Genomic DNA, 15,898 nt, shown 5'->3' on the forward strand with positions numbered 1-15,898 from the left:
TGTTCTGTGAATATAGAATATAGAATATAAAATATAGAATAAAAAATGAATGCATATTCTGTCTATAAAATGGAAAAAAATGTATTTCGATTTTGTTTTACAATATAACGATATTTCAATAGAATGGAATTTACAAAATTTGTCGTGAACTACCGGAGTGACACGCGATTTTAACCTCCGGTGTGATGCAGAAATAAAGCGCTCCGCTCACGGTCGTGCGATTTATATCGATAATCGCACAGCCGTTATCTCGAAATGCATATTCCGAGAAAGGAAACGATGAGTTTCGCGACGATAATAAAACGATAAATTCGGCGCGCCGCGACGGCGTCGGTAACGGCGATTCGCCATGGCCGCGAAAAGCTTTCGCGGTCGAAGGTTAAGGTTGTACACGAGCCAATTTTTGCTAGTTCTCCTCCTGTTGGCTGACTACGCTGGCAAACAAGCCAACCAATGGCGATCTATTGAACTTGACACGCGATGGATGTGAGAACAGAACGCATCTCTTTCTCCCTCTTTCGCTCACTCTTGCTCCCCGTGACAGAAACGTCCTTCGGCTATTTGTCTTACATCTCACGCGTTTATTTGTCGACAAACAGTGGGAGAGAGGAATTTTCCTCGCGTTTATAAGAGTGAGTAGAATATGACTTTTCACAATGTGATATAATTTTTAATTCAAATTTTTCTAATGATTTTTATGCAAAAAAAAACATTACTCAGTGATTATTTTACATTCGCATTTATATTTTAGAAGCGAACATCAAATTTTTAATTAGAATTTGCAATGCATATGTCCTTAACATAGAATCATACATTTTAATTTTTCAAATGAATTGACACAAAATTTTAATCGAATTTTAACCTGAAACATAATTACTTAATAATAAAGATGCGTGTGGAAACATTATTTAATGGCTTTTATTCAAAATAATCAATGTCTCTTTTTAAAGAGCAAAATTTGAGCATCTTTATTTTTTTCCTTTTTTTTTCTCTCGGATAAACAATAAAAGCCGCCAAACGAATTCGTTTCTCCTTTGTTCACGGAGAGTGAACAAAGACTGCGGAATGAGAACATTGCTGCTGTATTGTCGCTGATGACTTTTTCCGCGGGTCACTATTTGTGTTTACGGAAAAATTCATTACCCAATGCACGTGCCACGAACAGAAGGGCGATTGTTTAGAATCAATTAGAGCGATATTAAAAGATGAAATTAGATTACATTAAATTAGACTAAAAATTTAAATTTAGAAACTTTCAGAAATATTAGTAGGTATATATGCATGTACAAATTTTTTATTATTTTAATTTTATTTAAAAAAATTCATTATATATAATACTGACAATTATTTGTTTCACTAAATATGCGTATATACATATTTTTTTATTTTATTTTTATATATTTTTTTATTTTCATAAATTTCGTTTAACTGAAAAAATATTTTTTTGAACTATTTGTTATGAAGATAGCTTTCCGTTAAATTCTTCTTTTCTCTCTTCTCCCTTTTTTTTCTTTTTTCACCAATTTCGGCATTGTTCTACACACCCCGCTCATCGATAACTACAGTCTTGCTCGGAGGGAACTCCGACATCTGTACCGTGCCAAGTCCCTAGCTGGAAAATTGGAAGTTCCGTACTGACCGTGTTTTACGTCGTTTATCACGTCGTACGACACAAAAAGCTCTACTTGCTCCCCCCGAAAAAGTTGCTAGGACACGTTCAAATGTGATTTATATAAAATACAACGGCATTACATCCATTTTTGAAGCAGCTAGAAACACTTTCACAAGCATTTTATGTTGAATAATATTTTTGCTTCATATATAAGTTATCATTTGGGGAATAATAAATTTTATTTTTATTTATTTATTTCTATTTATACTTATTTATATTTATTTATTTATTTATAATTAATGTTAAATTAATTACAATTATATATAAAGATATAACGTATTATCTTTCTTTACAAATTTAATCTTTTCATGAAAAGTTTAGGTTTAGGTTCTTTATAATCTATAAAATTATCTCTTATAAAAAGGTTAGACTCTTGTATGACTCTTGTTTATTGTAAAATAATTAATTTTTTATATATATTTTTAATACATAAAGTATATTTTATATATTTGTAATATGTTTATAATATTTACATATTATTAATGTTTACATATATAATATTTGGATATTATATTTATCATAAATATAAAATGTAGCTGCAGTCTTTTAATTTGTTAAAAAAACTGTGTAATTTGTATAATCATAGATTTTGAACTCTCTTGTCTAGAAAATAATTTAGCTGGCTACCTAAATATTAAGAGATCTTTCTGATCAATTTTCAGAAAGACTAATCTATATTTAAATCGCATCCGGTGAATTTATCCAATTTCGTTTTTGTGATAATGATAGCTTCTTTAATTAGAGTGATATATAATTAAAAGATCCATTAGTTTTTCTTGTAGCAAAAAGAGAAAGAGGATAAAGAAAATATATTTTTAGCAATACTTTTAAAAGTATTTGAGAAACATTTAAGTGTAATATCTATTTTTAATTTTTCCTAAATGGATTACTCTTTTGAACTAGAAATATGTATTGGAAAGAAAAAAAAGGAGGGAGCGACGGTCTCGGTCTCGGTCACGATTGTCAGAGCTCATTGCACGCGTCGTTTATACACGGTGGACCTTGCCACCACTTTTGCTACCACATATCGCCCCTCTCTCTCCCTCTTCGAGATTCTATCTAAACTACCGCTTTTTACGGGCATGCAACCGCTTGCGCGGCACTGATGCACGAGCGCCCTTAACCTCGCGTGGCTTCGATCGGGGATGATAGTGGTGGCTCACAATAGTATATCTACACGACAAAAACAGAATTTTTTTAAATATATTTAGAAGATATTCAAAGATAATTTCTCAAATTGTTGCTCAACGAAAAATTATTATTAAATATTAATAAGAGATTATCATGAAAAAATATTACATGTCATATACATATACATATATATATTTATACAAATGTATAATAATGTATACATTGATATGCATATGTGTATAATCTCTTTTCTAAAAAAAGACATGTTATTTACATATTGTTGCTTCTTTTCCGAAATGCTGATTGGTTGTCTCGATGTCTCGTTGTCATATGCGTTATTGCGACTTGTTTCGCGCGTGTCGTCTGTAGCTGTCAAATTTTGACAGTTTATGTGACAACTTGTACAAAAATTAAATTAAAGAAAAATTTTTAAAAAACGAAGAAGAGAAAAAGAGAGACACAAAAAGGTACATATATTATATGTGCATGTATTGTATATGATAAAACCTATGTATAAACTTTTCCCATGATTTTATATGTATATTTAATATGTAATTTGTGTAACTAATAGCAAAAAAAAAAGATGAAAGAGAAAGGAGATAGTATTAAATAAAGAAAGAGAAAGAGAGAGAAAGAAAGAAAAAGAAAAAAGGATGGTTTCTTAAAGCCAACCGTAAATATTAAAATTAAATATTCAACAATCAATCAGCATTGCGGAAAAGAAACTTTAACGTTTAACTTTAACATACACAATAATAATCATACAACACAATATAAACATACATAAAATAAATGGCGTGCGCTTAAATTGTTCTAGTACATGTAAAAAAAGAAAATATAAATTGATATGTATAAAATTAAAATACAAAATTTGAATTTTGATTACATAATATAAGAAAAATTGAAGAACGTAAATATTAAGAAGTTAAATATTCGATAGATGAATAATAGAAATGATTCTTTCAAAGTGATATGATATTGCTTTGTGTGCTCTACAATTGCACACACTTTTCATCTAGATGCTAAAAGGTAGCGCAAATCAGTCGTGTTTGTTCTCAGTTCAAGTCTTCTCGATACAAGTATCGCCTTCTGAAAGTTTGGAGCGAAGGAAGTTTGCCTAATCAGACTTCCATTTATGCCGTGAAGTGATTTCGAGCGTAACTTATCGTTATATCGAATCGCAGAGCTTTCTTACTAAAAGGTAGAACCGCACGAGAACGTGATACGCTTGTATTGTGGATATATACTAGACGAACTATGCGTTTATCAATGTTCCTCGGGGAACTGAAATTGCGTTTGTCTGCATCTTGTTGAGAGTTTGTCGGCGAGTAAGTTTACAATTGAGCTATTTAATTCCAAAAATTAAATAATGAAAGTATTTATGGATATAAAAGCAGGAAAATAATGCTCTCTTTTTGCTTGTATATGTGTACATGTGTGTGCGTGTGTATATATATATATATATATATATATACATATATTAATATGCTAGAAAAAAATTAGCATTATTTTAGAACAAAAAATTATTATGTGATAGAACGAATATTATATTAATTGATTACAAACTGCCAGATTTTTTCTGATGACAACATCTGAAGGAGTTTTCAAGCAGATATTTGTACTACACGTTTTGTCGTGACTGCGATTGTCAGATATAGGTGATACAACAGCGCTATTGTAAATTAAATTCTCGATTAAAAAGCGAAATTGGATGTGTATTAATCCGCTTTGCAAACATTGCATCCCTGCAAGCTACGCTTGTTTTTTACTATATGTAGTTGACTCAATCAATGTTTATTTGGACAAAAAAAGAAATTTGTCCGATGGTTTGTTTTATCTTTTTTTGGAGCTATTTTTATAGCTTTTTGTAGCAAATAATCTTTTTTTATTAATTAATCTCTTTTGTAAAAATTTTATCTTGAAAATTCTCGATTTATGTTATACGCGCACACACATTCAGCGAGAATTCTATATTTAATGTATAAAGGAGAAAAACAGTGCATAAACAGTATTTACAAATGAGTCGAGAGAATTAAAAAAAAAAAAAACCAGGAAAAAAGCAATTTTTTGAAATGTATATAAAATATATAATCTAAAACATATAAGCCTTAAAAAATAAAAGTTATTCAAAAAGATAAAGGGTAGAAGACACGTAACTTAAATAAATAAAAAAACTTTTTTTAACATATATAGATATAAAATAACTTTTCAAGAAAATAGATAGTTTCTTTTTTAAACTTAATTTAGAATAGAAAAGCTTTAAAATTATGAGATTCGCAAGTTTTTTCTTCTCTCACACCATTCTTGATGCACTTGTTTATAATGGAAAGCTAAATTTAACTGTTTTCAAGTTGCAGGCAACCCCAATGTGTGTATACCGTGTGAGAAAATAATGTTTACCTAATTATACATCGCGTGGCGAGGGTCAAGTCGCGTGCCGGTGACAGAGTTATAATGTAATTTTGCTTCGTGGTGAAATTAAGTTCTCACCTTTCTCTCTCTGGCGCGTCTGCTTAACATAACCGCAGTTAGTGACGTATTTACATTTATTACTTGGCTTCCTTAATTTATTCTCGTTGTTACCTTCAGACTCGATCTTTCCGTGAGATTCACCTCTTGAATTACTAACGCGATGCTTTCATCATGAAATAGGATCGTATATATTTCGATACATTTTAAAGATAGGATTTCATATTCGAGAGAATATAATAAAAAAGAAAATTAAATAAAACCATGTATGCGTATAAAGGTAAAAAAATGTAATAAATACAAAATTTTAATTTATTAAATAATAATAAGAAAAATAAATTAAAATTACACATAATAATGAACATATTTGTGTTTTAATATATAATAATTATAGGTAATAGTACAAATAATAGAAACAAGACAATCACAATTTATAGTAGAAAAGTGCAATATAAAAATAAAATTTTTTTGTCTTCTCACATATATAAGCAAGAAAATTATATTTTACGAACAAAAATCAATTTAGTATCTCATATCTCTTATCATTTTAGAATAAGGAAGCGAGATTAAATTGCAAACTTAGGCTTAAATTTATTGCATTTGATTCGCCGAACTTTGGAATATTACGTTGGCGAAATTCCTATGACAATCGATGTCCTTAATAACGCATTAGCGACCCAATTAATACCTCGCCGAAACTAATTTAATGAGGCCTGTTTCATGAGGTTCGCGTGATATTATTTGCGAAATTCGAGTGAGAGAGAAAGGAAGAGGGAGAGATAGAGAGAAAGGAAGCGCTGGTTTTAGTCGGGTTTCTATTCGGGAAATAGCTTCCGATTTCGGAAATTGCCGGGCGGAATATTGGTTCTCGTTGCTCGTCGATAATATTTACGATACCTTCCGTCTTTCCGTGTATGGATTCCATGTAGATCCATTAAGTTTGCAACATACTGCAACAGCTGTCTCATCGAGAGTTTCTCTATAACCCAAATTTGTAAAAATATAATTTTTGTTCGCATTAATTATTTTATTATAAATATTTTAGTATCTCTCTTGTATTGCAGTTTTGTTTTATATTTGTCATGATTATTTTTTTTATAATTCCGTATGATGCTTTTGTTGCCTCAAAGATTGTAAAATAATCTCTAATTTAATTAAAGCATATTTATTTTATTATATGTGCTAACAATACAGTATTTTTACATCGATAATATATGCTCTCGAATATATGTATTATCATAAATTTGAAATAAATTTAAAATAAAATAGTATAGAATTAAGATATATATTAAATAAATTAATAAATATAAATGTGATAATAAATATAGAATATTTTTATAAAACAATTTTTTTGAAAATAAAAATTGTAGAAATGTATACTAAAAAGGATTGAAAAAAGAGAAATATATATAAGTAATATTATAAGATAGAGAATTGTGAATAAAATGTATAGGTATATACAATTTTATACATCTATTAATTATGTGAGCAGTATAATTTTCTTTTAATTCATGTTTTGCTTTTTAAATCTCTTTTAGGAAATTTTATTCTTTTTAATCTTTATCAAGAGACTTTTTGATTATATGACGGGTCATTTACATAACTTACTTTTTGACAATCTCTTTCACGAATAATTAGCTATTTTTTTAAATAAAAAAAACAGCCGATTAAAGTAGCTCCAACCTCAATGATATTTTTCTCTCATCGAGAGTGAGAAATTGCACTACTAGCACGGAAGCACTGTAGACTTGATGGAATTTAATTGAATTTTCAGACTGTCCAAGTCTGAGATAAAAGCCCTACACTAATGAAAACGCCCGATGAAACGGACCGGAGTCATATGCAAATCTGTTGATTACTCTCTCGTGTATTCGTCCCGTGTATTCAAATTTCTTCCGCAAAGGTCCAATCTCAGAGGTAATTTCATGTTTTTTTCTCTTTTTCTCTCTTTTTTTGCTCCTTATCTGTCTAGCCGTCTCTATTTATTAAAAGATAGATATTAAAAGAAGGATATTTTTAAATGTCCTAACTTAAAATATAAATTTGGGAAGAAGAAAATTTCTCTTAGAGATATTCTTGTAAATGCTTTGTTTAAAAGATATTAACATTTAAAATTATGGATAAGAATGATAAAGAATTGTTGTACAATTGCTAATATAAACTTGTTTCCGTAACTGTATATGTTAACATTATATAAAATGGTACATAAATATCAGATTGACATATTCACTATTAGAATAAATATGAGACATGATGATGCTTATAAGGAAAATCTGAAGGAAGGTCCGATTTTAATGAAACTTGATTGATTTGTAAAGGAGATCAAAATATTCGTATTTTTTTTTATCGTTAATTAAACAGTGGATGATCAGGTTTCGAAAATCAGCCAAATTTTCCTTTTTCGATTATAATTTCTGAACAAAACATGATAACATAATTTCGTAAACGTACAAAATTTTAAAAACTCTCGACTGGTATAAAAATTAATTTTTTTGCATAAAAAAATATAAGACAAAACTCAATTTTTTTATTTTTATATCCCTTAAACATATTTGGTTGTCGATAAAACAATACGTATCGAAAATTTTGATTCCTTCTACAAACCCACAAAGTTTCATTAAAATCGAAGAGGGGGATACATCAGAGATTTTCCTTGTTAGTTCGCGAAAGAACTGTTTGCATCGAACAAACTGAGAAAGTCATTGAGTGATACGAAATGTCTCACAATGAGAAAGTTTCGCAGCGATATATGTCGATGTGGTGTTTGTGTATCGTTTTTATAATGCATGAATAGTTTATTGACATGTACAGTTACGCAAAAACAAGTTTGTATTATAATGTAGCAATCGTATAATAACTTTATCATTCTATTTCTACTCATAACTTTAAATGTCAATATTTCTTAAACAAAGCGTTTTACGCTCATATCAGAAGAAAATGTTTTTCTTGTTTTGAGATTCCAAGGTCACATTTTAAATTAGGATATTTAACTCTGAAACACCCTGTATAATAATTTATTCCTAGATAAAAGTAAGAATTTTTCCATCTAACTTTTTATGAAGCACATAAATTTAATTAATAAAAATAATTATCATAAGGTCACTCTACTTATAAGCACATTTAAAATTTTTTAATCAACTATAATTAAATTAATTAAATTAATGTATTATATTTAAAAATATATAAAACATACATTATATAAATAGAGTATAAAAATACAAATGTTAATACATTTCGTTTTGGTCTTTATTGAGTAACTATTGCACAATTTCTATATAGAGCAGGATAAAAAATTTCGCGGACGTGAATTTTTACTCTACAAACTTATATCGATATTACGCGGACGCATAATAAAATGATTAGTCGACACTTTGCTTTAACAACTTGACGTTAAAATGAAATATTTAACTCCCACGTTGATCAACGGAATAATGATCATACCTGTGGTAACGTAATTCCAAGTGAATAGTAATCGTTGCAAATATTTTTTTTTAAGTCCTGTTCGGTTTAAAAAAAAAAATGCAATTCAAATTGCTTTAAAATATCGAAAAATGCAGATTAATTAAAATACGTCTATATAGTAAAAAGAGATATGAAAAAAATTGTTGTAAATACATAACGTGTCTGTATAACTACTAATTCTGAGTTTAATATTTATTTAAATAACTGTTAATCACATAATAATAAATAAATCTCTCGCACAAATAATAATTTGCTTACACAAATGTTAAGAAATATGAAAACATACTGATTAAATATTAAGATTTAGTTATTTTTATAAAATTATAGAACCTTAAAACTAAAAAATGGAAATAAATAATTTCAAGCGGTTTAAGTATTAAGTCAATATTGTTTAGAAAATTACGAGACACTCTAGTAAATCCAAAAGGTTTACTTCATTATCGTACATAATTATTATTTCAAAATATGGTTTTGATGGTAGGAAAAGTTCGAACTTTGTGAAAGCATGCATAGAAACACATTCGATCGCCTGCACGTATGTTAGCGTTGGCAGCCATTTTTGGCATTATTTCAGGAATGAACTAACTTTACATATTACACGCAATGAACGTGTGTAGTACATATGAAGGTAGTTCATTCGCAGAGAATAATCTCATTGAAGTATACAAGTAGATATACATATTCACGTTCAACCATTTAAATTATCAAAATTACGCGCGATTTTCATTCATCAGAGACTATATTATTTGTTATTTATTCACTTAGCTCTATATAACTATGAAACTTTTATTTTTAAACAATTTCAATAGATTGATATCATATCATAAAAATTATTAAAATTGCTTACAATTACTGTTAATAAAGATTACTTATTTTAATTTTTATATTCATAAATCTGTCAAATTTTTGTTTTACTTAATATTGATAGAAATTTTATTAATTCTTATGTCGATATTTTAGATTATTTAAAAAAATAAAATTAGAAATATTGTTATAAAAGAGTTAAAAAACAAAAACTTTATAAATTCTTTATAATACATTTGTTAATCTTTCAAATTATGTATTATATGCTACATTGATAAAAATTAGAAAAAATCTCATTAAAAAATGTTTAATGTAGACTATAAATAAAAAAGGATTACATTACTTAAATGTTTTTTAAATTATTATTTTGAATATGATTATTCTATAATAATAATAATTTTAATTCTATTATTTCATCTTTTTAAAAAGAATCGTGAATTTATAAAAAAAATACTGTTTTTTGAAGAGAAAAATTCGAGGAAATTATTTAATTCAACTTATAAATTACTTCTATAAATTTGAAAATTTCTCGAATATTACGGTTTCATCGAATCTACCCACACGGATTGTTATGACACTCATGGTCGATGAGAATAGCTGGAACTGTGATTTTATTAATGGACCACGAAATCCTATTTTCCTGCGCGAATAATGCTCGCTACCATTTTCGATTGCCAATCATGGGATAATTGCAAACCGCTCTCATCATCGTATAAACCGTGTTAAAGGTTTTGCATACTATAAACCTCATTTTGATCAAAACAACAAAATATATATCTTTAAAAATCTCTGAAAAACTATATTTACATTTACTTATTTGAATATTTAGTCTTTTGTATTCTTTCGTAAAATGAAAATTGATTCTAAATTTTCTAAAAAAATCTATAAAAAATTTTCGTTAAAGGATATTAATAATAAAATTTATAATAAAATTATTATTTTAATATTATAATTTATCTATTATAATAAAATTATTAAAGTTATTATAAAACTAATCTAATAACAATTAAAAATATATTCTGTAAAAGAATACACACACGTATACTCCGTTATTTATGTATTTTATATTAATTGTGTTTTATATATAAATATTTTATTATTAAAAACGTTAGTAATAATTAGCGGTTAGAGCAGCTTTTTTGAAAATTCATATTTTTCATAAAATGGCGGAGGTCTAAAGTCAAAATTCGAACGATTATTTTGACGCAAAAAATCGTTCTATCAATGTCTATAAAATAGAGAGTTTTTTTGAATATTTAAAAAAGCTTCGATTAAGCATTAGATAGACTAATATACTAACTAAATTTCTTTGGTTTGTTCATTTCAAATTGTCGGGCGACTGCTCTTATCATTGAGCTATTCGCACCGATATCTCTCTCGTCTATTTGTTTATAAATCTGTATATAACAGAAAACGCGATTTTCAGCCCGCGTGAATATAAGGCTCTTAATATTTACAAACAAACAACTAGGAAATTAGCGACGAGCGAAAGACTCGGGTTCGATTCCCGATTCAGCGACTTCACATATTTTTCCCCCGATATTTTTCTCGCCTACATCTCTTTAGGGGGGTAAGGAGGAGTTTCTAAAATTCTTAAAAATGAGAATAATATACCTTGGTAAAATATGCTAAGAAAAATACGTGCCCTGTGTACTCATCAATTTCGCGGAATAAATTATTTTCTGCGAAATCGACGCATTAATATGCGCAGTGGCTCTTATTCGCTAATTTCCTAGTTGTTTATAAATATTAAGAGCCTTATATTCGAAGTATTAAACATTAGTTGAGTTTTGGGAATGGATATTTATATGATTTAATATATCTTGTGAAATTATTCAATTCTTTATATGCTGGATACATTTTCGTTCTCTTTAACAAAGATTTGAACTTTTCTGAGATGTACGGAACGTAGGATAATGGAAAGTAATTATTTCTGTTTTCATTTTGAATGTTGTTTGTGTAATTGTTATTATTGGGATAGATATTTTAATCTGGAATTAATCGTGTCAAAAATAAATTTCATAGGATATTCATTAGTTAGTTAATAGTATGTTGATGATCTTATTTAAATTTTTTCGATAGGACGACGGATGTGATAAATGAAATACTCTATCAATTAGCTCTATTATGGTACTTTTTTTTTGACAAAGAGAATGTTGTAGACGGAAGTTTAGGTACCTGAAAATGTTGGTTTCTGATACCAATAGCATAAGGTATCCATTTATCTTATAAACTTTTAAATCTAAGAAGCTTGGACTATTATTTTCTCTGATATCAATAGTAATTTAAATAAATTAAATTTAATAGTAAATTTTAATCTGGGGTGGAAGGAATTAAAAGCCTCCAATATTCTTTAGAATTCTACTGGAGGTGCCGCTATCAAAATTTTATTATTATTATTATTATTGTACAATAATGTCATATATCTGACATTTGCGTAGAACATTCTCTTCATCAAACCGCTCTATCGATTACGTCAAATTGATGTCATCACTGGGATGGATCATCAATCGGAGAGGATATTATTAGTGAAGTCGTATATAGAGTGACAGAGGATTTTGTTTGAAATTGCGCGGAAATACATCACTATGGAAACCATGCATTTTGCTTGTTATTTCATATTTGAGCATCTTTTTCGTATTCCTATAATGACTTAAGGAGATAAGCGGATTTTGTGCGAGTGGGCATTTTTGTCAAAATATGCGACGACATCAACAGTCGTATATAGCACGAGAATACGCATTAAGTTTCAAATGTTGTGCGAAACTTGCGACGCGAATGTTACCTCATTACATGTTAATTCTTATCACTCCGTCGCACAAGTTGAGTTTGAAATTTCGCTCAGGTAAGACATTGACACTTTAGAATCTAAATATTTAACCTACCACATTGAGTAGGTAATGTCCGTCTAAAAATCTGGAAAATATTTTATTAAAGATTTTTAATATATCTCCTTTTTTATGTTACACATTGTACATCGTATATACATCTATATTAAATATATATTCTCTCTCTCTCTCTCTCTCTCTCTGCAGGAAAGAGAGTTCTTCTTTAATTAAAGATTTTTTTTCTAAAAATATCGAAAGCTTAAGCTACTTAGAGATCGCGCGATGTCGGTTATTGAAATCGGTTAATGTGTATGTCTTTTTTTGTCAACCTGATGAAGTTTCGTGTAGCGGATTATTTCGGATTACTTGTTCGTTTATTGCACACATACGGACACAGACGGACGGAGTTCCACTCACCGTTAACGGCGTGGAGCTCCGTGGGCACCGTGAAGTGTGCCGTGTGAAGAGCTAGCTCACCGGTATCGGCAGCGGCCTGCAGCAACATCTGCTGATGATGATGATGCCGGGTAGACGAGCGATGATGGTGCACGCTGTTGAGCACGATGTTGCTGGACGTCCGACTGAGAGCTTTCCGTTGTCGAATCGCCTCCTTGTAAATCCTCAAATACATGATGATCATTACTAGACCCGGGATCCAAAAGGACACGCAGGAACTGATCACCGCGTATGGTAGATTTACTCGAAATTCGCAACTCTGAAAGAATGAACGAAACAATGAACAAGATTGTTTTAATTACTAACATTAATTTAATAATACAGGGTGTTCCCCTGTAAATTGGCGATTTAAATGGCAAAACTTCGGGAGCGTGTGGGGGACCGAAAAATTAAGACAAAAAGTCCTTTAGAGATTTGCTCGTTTTTGCTTCATTTTGGAGAAAATCGCGGAAAGAGAAACAAAACAAATTTTTTATTTTTTTATTTATTTATTTACATTTTAGTCATGTCATTATCTATTTAATTCAGATATTGTTCAAAATGTTGCCCTCTTGCAGCAAGCATTACATCTAGCACTAATCGCATTAATTGCAGCTAGACATTGTTCTGGTAATATTTGGTGCATCTATGAATGTAAACAAACAAAAGAATGTAAAAAATAACATCAAGCGTTTGCATACGTAAGGAACTTTTAAGCAGAAAATGTCTTCAGTGCTAATCAACTCAAGAGAGCAACTGATAATGAGAGATTTAATTCTTGCGATTTTCTCCAAAATGGAGCAAAAACGAGCAAATCTCTAATGGACTTTTTATCTTACTTTTTCAGTCCCTTACACGTTCCCGAAGTTTTGCCACTTAAATTGGAGACACCCTGTATAATGATTCGTGAAAAATAATTTTAATCTTTTTAACGGTGGGTAAATTAATACAATGATAAAAAGAAAAGATGTATGTAAATGCGAAAGATTCGCCAAAATTGTTTATTAACGCTGAAATAAAATATTGAAATTTTTTAAATGCCTCAAACTCGGTTCATATGTTCTTTTTTTAGAATTTTTAAAATTTTAATATTTTTAAAATACGTAAAGTTATCATTCGTAAAATTATCTCTCTTCTTTTAAAAAAATTTCAAAATGTTTTATACGTCAACGAGGATTTCCGTACATTCATATCTCTTACGAGAAAAAAAAAAAAAAGAAAAGAAAAAAATCCCACATACCTCCGGATGCTCCACCATGTAATCCAGATGTTCCTTGGTCGTGTACCATCCCATGAAGATTGGAATGAAGCTTATCAGTGCCGGTAGAATCCAAGCACTACCCAGCATGCATCCGACAGTACTCTGTCTCATAATAACCGTGTACTCCAGCGGACTAACTATTGCGTAATATCTGTCCACGCTGATGCAACAGAGATGAAGGATGCTAGCGGTGCTAAAGTACACGTCCAGCGAGTTCCACAAATTGCACATAACCTCCCCGAATAGCCATTTGCCACCCGAGAGTTCCACCGAGGCATTAAAGGTCATGGCGCACATCGCTACCAGCAGATCAGCCGCTGCCAGACTGACGACATAACAATTGGTGACCACGCGGAGTCTGCGGTGTCTCCGCACGCTGGCGATCACTAGCATATTGCCGAGAACCGCCGTGGTGATGATGGCGCCCATGATGATACCTTTGATCACCATCAACGGCACACTCACATTCTCAGGAAGATTTTCCACCGTCGGATTTTCCGCTGTCACATTCGCGACCGTTGTCGTAGTTGTCGTTGCACTAGTGGCGACGATGGTGTTGTTGACGAAGATCGACGAGGACGTGGACTCTATTTGAGGCAGTCTCGTCGATATCGCCGCCATTACGTTCAACATGGTGAAAACGTTGATGTTATAATTCACCGTTTATGTCGCAGAAAACGGTTCTTTCCCTCGCACGTTTTGGACTTCATGGTGATCGAAAGTCCGCGACGCTAGAAGAAAGGGTCTGATGGTTTTTAGCGATCATCACGAACTGCCTGACTTTCCCTCCTTAGAAATCATCATTGTGATAAAAAAAGTAATTGGATAAAATTATTATGATTAATATCTAATATTGTTGGAAAAATATTGGAAAAATATTTCTCAGGATTTCTCGAAAGTGCTCGATTTTCGAGTTAATTATGAGATTGATTAATTTTTTGTTGCATTTTTTTGAAAATTGAACGAGTGTTTGATTAATATTCTTCGAAATTCTTTGCAAAAATTATTTCTTATCTTCAGTTATGATCGTTTTCATTTATTTCTTCCGCTGGTCCAAGTTCCGATTTATTTATACAACCACAGATACATAATCGTGATGCCATCTTGTGATGATAAAAATAATATTACATTGTATAATATTATTATTTTGTTCGTCGCTCTTGCCAAAAATAACTTAAATATGTACATATATATATATATTTGTCTTTTATATTTATTTTAATCTTTTTTTTTATTCGTTTAGTTATTTTTATTTCTCTTTTTTTATTTTTTATTCTTGAAAATATCTTTTAAAATCTTTTCTTCTCTTATATTTATACATCAAATATATTTTTTATACACTACACAGTCATCCCACGGTGTGCGATTATTGTAGATATTTTCTTGCAGGATGAGAATTATCATCCTCAATTTCCGAATCTAGTCTCTTGAGCATTTCCGCAAATATTTCGCCATTCTCTGCACAATTCAGTCTAACTTGCACTAAACTGTCCCGCGGTAGTTGTGCACGAATCACTGTTAATTTTCGTACATCCATGATTGTATTTACTGGTCCGAGCGTGAATTGTACTAATTACAAAAACGATGTCAGTTGAAATGATAAGAAAGATTAAAACTTCAATTTGATTTCCACGTGTAATAATAGTTTAATTTTAATTTTAGCATCGATCGGTTTAGCACCATTGTTTGACACGTAGATTTTTTTGTTATACCAAGTTATGCTGTAAAACGATGAAAAATTATATAATAGTTTATATAGGATGACTTGTGAATGCGATTTATCAGATTTATTTTATCAAATTTATGATTTATTATCGATGAAAATATGTATATTTA

At 30.0% G+C, this 15,898-nt stretch overlaps 1 protein-coding gene and 1 long non-coding RNA gene across 9 annotated transcripts in view; one reads left to right on the top strand and one right to left on the bottom strand.

Moving 5' to 3' along the window:
- LOC140666995 (uncharacterized) overlaps positions 1-15,898 on the top strand; it is a 213,378-nt gene that overhangs the window by 112,128 nt on the left and 85,352 nt on the right. The window lies entirely within an intron of this gene.
- Positions 1-15,898, bottom strand: part of LOC140666990 (octopamine receptor beta-1R) — an 81,736-nt gene that overhangs the window by 56,029 nt on the left and 9,809 nt on the right. For 6 of the 7 annotated variants that reach the window (XM_072894562.1, XM_072894564.1, XM_072894561.1 and 3 more), the window contains 2 exons: positions 14,042-15,783; positions 12,784-13,081 (listed from right to left, as the gene is read on the bottom strand). In XM_072894562.1, the coding sequence (XP_072750663.1) occupies positions 12,784-13,081; positions 14,042-14,695 (952 nt within the window). In that variant the 5' untranslated portion in view covers positions 14,696-15,783. The remainder of the gene's footprint in view (positions 1-12,783; positions 13,082-14,041; positions 15,784-15,898) is intronic. The other variant, XM_072894583.1, reaches the window with a different exon arrangement.

This window comes from Anoplolepis gracilipes, chromosome 6 (genome assembly GCF_047496725.1).
Source record: "Anoplolepis gracilipes chromosome 6, ASM4749672v1, whole genome shotgun sequence".
Taxonomy (NCBI): Eukaryota; Metazoa; Arthropoda; class Insecta; order Hymenoptera; family Formicidae; genus Anoplolepis; species Anoplolepis gracilipes.